The 4,635-nt window shown below is 41.7% G+C and overlaps 1 protein-coding gene across 1 annotated transcript; it reads left to right on the plus strand.

The window, feature by feature from the left end:
• Nucleotides 1-1,881: 1,881 nt before the first annotated feature.
• On the plus strand, nt 1,882-3,204 carry LOC141835618 (phospholipase A1 EG1, chloroplastic/mitochondrial-like). Its single transcript, XM_074723000.1, has one exon. It carries the CDS (start codon nt 1,882-1,884, stop codon nt 3,202-3,204), a length of 1,323 nt encoding a protein of 440 aa, XP_074579101.1.
• Nucleotides 3,205-4,635: the final 1,431 nt, after the last annotated feature.

The following is a 4,635-nucleotide window of genomic DNA, read 5'->3' on the forward strand; positions in this document are numbered from 1 at the left end:
AGTTGATGTTCGGTAGCTAAATAAGTTTAGTAATTGATTAGCGATCGAAATTTCGATAGTTAAATGTGAATATTTTGTATACAAAAATAATTGAAAAATTAATTTGTAAATTAATTATTATTGTAAAAAAATTTGTAATGGAAAATATGATAATTTTATAAATCATCACAAATTGTGTCGGCACTAAATTTTTTTTAATTCTAATGTAATAATTTTGATTAAAATTGTTTGTATTAATTATTTTTTAATTAAGAATCAAATTATAAATTTTTAAAATTTATAGACTCCTTTGTAAAATGCCAATTCCAACCTACCCTCTTGATTTTTATCCTCCATCTCAATTAGTGGTCGACTCCTTTTCCTTACTAGAAACCCTAAACCTTAAATTTCATCTCTCTAGCATATGATGCTATTCGATCTCTTGTCGTTTTACTGCTGCTCAATCGTCTATTAATTGTTGTTGATCTATTATTGTCACCCGATGGCCATTAAAATAGTACTTGTCATTATCATCTAGCTCGACTCATCATTCAACAAAAAATTCATAAAATTTCACATAAATAAATTTCAAGATTACCATTATTATCATGACTTAGATCATCATCCTACCTCTTTTTTTTTTCATGAAACACACTACAAAAATTAGGAACACTTCAAAACTCATACTACCAAGAAATTCATTGAAATTTAACTGAAACTCAAACTCTCCTCTTCTTCTACTAGCCTAATTTGAGTTTATGGGGATATTAAAATGATTTATCCTATAAGATTTGTATTTGAGTTAATTAATTTATCAATGTTTTATTTTTATATCTATAATTGTTTGCAAGCTTTTGTTAAATTAAGTAAGCACCATGATCATGGTGATTAGATTAGATTAGATTATAGATTAATTAGATGAAACACTAATAAATATAGAGAATAATAATAAAATATAGATTCAAATTAAAGAACAAATTAAATGAATGTGCACCTTTTCCCACAGTGCTACAATTCAGCGAAAGCGACGCAAATGGTCGGAGAACTCACGACCACCGTCAAAATTCCACGTCCCACGTTTAACACCAAATCCCTCCCTCCCTCCCTTCAATCAATTAATTTTAATTAATTAATTAATTAATTAATTAAATCAGAACCTTGCCCCGCGTTGAATTACCCACTCACAATTATAAACCACCCCAAATGACCTAATATTCTTGTGTGGTGTAAAACAGCTAGGCCGAGCAGTAGTTCGTGATCGATCGAGCTAGTCGTCCAATCCGTCTCGATCGGTTTAGATCATGCTCGATGTGATTTGTTCGACAACGATGAATGATCATGTTGTCTCAAATTCAATCGACTCCACTCATGTAATTATAAGGACCATCACTTACTCTAATTAGATTATGTAGTGCATGTATTATAATAAAATCATACAATACACATGTCGGATTAGACCTATGAGCTCATAGGTATTTTAAATTCAAATTGACATGATTCTCAACGTGGACTAACTACATCTAAATATACCTTCTAATTTGTAATATCAACTCAAATCTAGTGCTCGATAATCGGTCAACTAATTTAACGATGGCTACATGATGATGTAGCATTGTTTGTTTATAAAACGTCTTTGTCATGAGTCATATGCAGCCGCAAATTAGACCAGAAGCTGCTAAAATGGGTCCATAACCGACCACTTAATTAAAGCAAAAGATCCTAAACAATATTGCACTGCTGCCAAAACTTTCAACTCCTGAGTTTTCAAGCCACCTGTCCGCTTCCCACGCACCGTCCATCGCTATATATGTATTTTAAGCATTTTCTCCCCACCACCCCGCGGCCCGCTCACCTCGAACGCCTCCTCCCTTTGGCTCCTTCCCTCCCTCTCCGGCCGGCGACATGGCAGCCTCCCGCCTCACGCAGCCCTCCTTCGTCCCTCCCCGCCGCGCCGCCCTTCCTCGATCGTCAGTGACTTCTGCGACGGCCGTGAAGTCGAGGAGGACGCGGCACATGGTGGGAGTTACCACGCCGCCGCCGCCGCCGAAGCACGCCGCGAAGCGGTCGGTAGGGGGGCTGCAGGCGCTGTCGGAGGCGTGGAGAGAGATCCAGGGGGAGAATGATTGGGCAGGGCTGGTGGAGCCGTTGAGCCCGCTCCTCCGCGATGAGATCGTCCGGTACGGCGAGATGGTGGCGGCGTGCTACAGGGGCTTCGACCTCGACCAGGCCTCCGCCCGCTACCTCAACTGCAAGTACGGAAAGCGGAGCCTGCTCCGCGAGGTGGGCCTGCCTGACTCCGGCTATGTCGTGACCCGCTACGTGTACGCCACCCCGGCCGCCACTGGCTGCAGCAGGTGGATCGGGTACGTGGCGGTCGCCTCGGACGAAACCGTCCGCAGGCTCGGCCGCCGCGACGTTCTCGTGTCCTTCCGTGGGACGGTTACGCAGGCGGAGTGGTTCGCTAACTTCATGAGCGCGCTGGAGCCGGCGCGGTTCGACCCGAGCGAACCCCGGGCGGAGGTGCGGGTCGAGTCGGGGTTCCTCAGCCTGTACACGTCGGACGAGTCCGGCTGCCGGTTCAGCGGAGGGAGCTGCAGGGAGCAGTTGCTGGCGGAGGTGGCGCGGCTGCTGGGGGAGTACAAGGAGGAGGAGGAGGTAAGTGTGACGGTGGCGGGGCACAGCATGGGGAGCGCCTTGGCGGTGCTGCTGGGTTACGACCTGGTGGAGCTGGGGCTGAACCGGGGCGGAGAGGTGCCGGTGACGGTCTATTCCTACGGCGGGCCGCGGGTGGGCAACGCCGGGTTCAGGCGGCGATGCGAAGAGCTGGGGCTGAAGGTGCTGCGGGTGGCCAACGTGAACGACCCGGTGACGAAGCTGCCGGGGATGTTCCTCAACGAGGCGTCCGCGCGTAGGCTGCCGTGGGGCGCCGGCGCCGGCGCGTACTACAGCCACCTCGGCGTGGAGGTGGCGCTGGATTTCTTCGACGTGAGGAATTACCCGATGTGCGTGCATGACATAGAAGCCTACTTGTCGCTTCTAAAGTGCCCTCGAGCGAAGAAGAAGAAGCAGGTCGTGAGTAATAACGACGCTGAGAATGGAGTTGTGGAGGTGTTGATGAAAATGGCGAGGAGGTTTTTGGAAGAGGGAAGGTTGGATGTGATCTTGTGGAGATGGCTGGAAGCGGCCATGCAAGTCAGTAACGTGGTGCAATCTCTACAAATATAATCAGGGATTCTTAAACCATGCGTACCTGATTCATGATATATATATATATAAACCGTAACTTCTCGATCTACCTTTCTTCTAGATGATTGTAAGACTAGATGATTATAAAATTGACCGTATAAAATTGACTGTGTGAGAAAATGACAAATTCTATCTTTTATTGAAATGATATATATATATATATATCAATGGCTAATCCTCAACGCCATTGATAGAAAGGGGGAAGGGAGGAGAATGACACAAGATTAATGTAGGAATATCAATGAGAAATTAAGAGAAAGAACATACATCACCAATGAACATCAATATGAAAAACAATCAACTAGATTTTAAAAAATAAAATATATAATTAAAAAAATCAATAACAAATAAAATTAAAATGATCTAAAAATTTAAAATATATAATTTTTAAAATTGATCTTAAATTAAAATAAATATTTTTTAAAAATTATTAAATATAAAAATAAAATTTTTTTAGGACTAATAAATTGGGGCCTTTAATGACCTGTACACGGGGCCCCATTCAATTGAAACGATCGAGGTCAAGTAAAAGGAGTTGAAAGTTTAAGTTTCTATATAAAACAAGTTATGAACTTTGTTAAGGTACTTGAGTTGATGTTACAGATGAGGGATGGCACCTAACTGAGAGTGGACGACAGAAGAAAAATAGATGATTAATCTACAACTTAATTGAAAACATGCATGGAATTTTTAATTAAGAAAATTAAACTTCATGCATGCATGTTTCCCTCTTTCTGGAGGTCTAATGATTATTTGGCATGACCTTATAATTACCTTCACTTTTCCAAGATCAATGTTTGATCGATCATATTGAATGTTTGCAAGTAGTAGCCAACAACTTCACCTCCTCACATATGGGAATGAAATGATTGATCACGTTTGCAAGAAAAACAACCTAATTTGGTGTGAAATGATCGATCACTAGCTAGAAATGATCGATCACTTAATTAGATTTAAGGAGGCATCTTGAAGTTGAAGGGCATAACATGTTAGATCGAAGTCCACTTAATTAAATGTAAATTAAGAGGCATCCTGAAATTAAGGTACTAGTGCATATATCTTAAGACCCAAAATGAAGACTTAGAGAACAAGTGACTTCTTGAAATGAGAAAAGGAAATCGAGTGAGACCTAAGATCAAGGGGTCTAATAGGTATCCTGAAATTACAAGGGCAATGACCTAAAACCTAAAATGAAATGTATACACTAGGAGGAAGCAAGTGTTAAGACCCGTGCAAGTTAGAGAGGGAGAGGGGGTGAATAGTTTATTTCTTTTCGATTGAATATGCAACAGAAACTTCAAGCAAATTCGATGACACATGCGTAATATTAAGATTTTACTAGTTCACTAGCTCCCAAGGTAGCTATTCTAAAGGTTAATCCTAGTGATATTATCATCACTAAATCTTCTC

The sequence above is a fragment of the Curcuma longa genome, chromosome 10 (assembly GCF_044706935.1).
Source record: "Curcuma longa cultivar G26 ecotype Majalengka, Jawa Barat chromosome 10, ITB_CL_G26_1.1, whole genome shotgun sequence".
In the NCBI taxonomy this organism is placed as follows: domain Eukaryota; kingdom Viridiplantae; phylum Streptophyta; class Magnoliopsida; order Zingiberales; family Zingiberaceae; genus Curcuma; species Curcuma longa.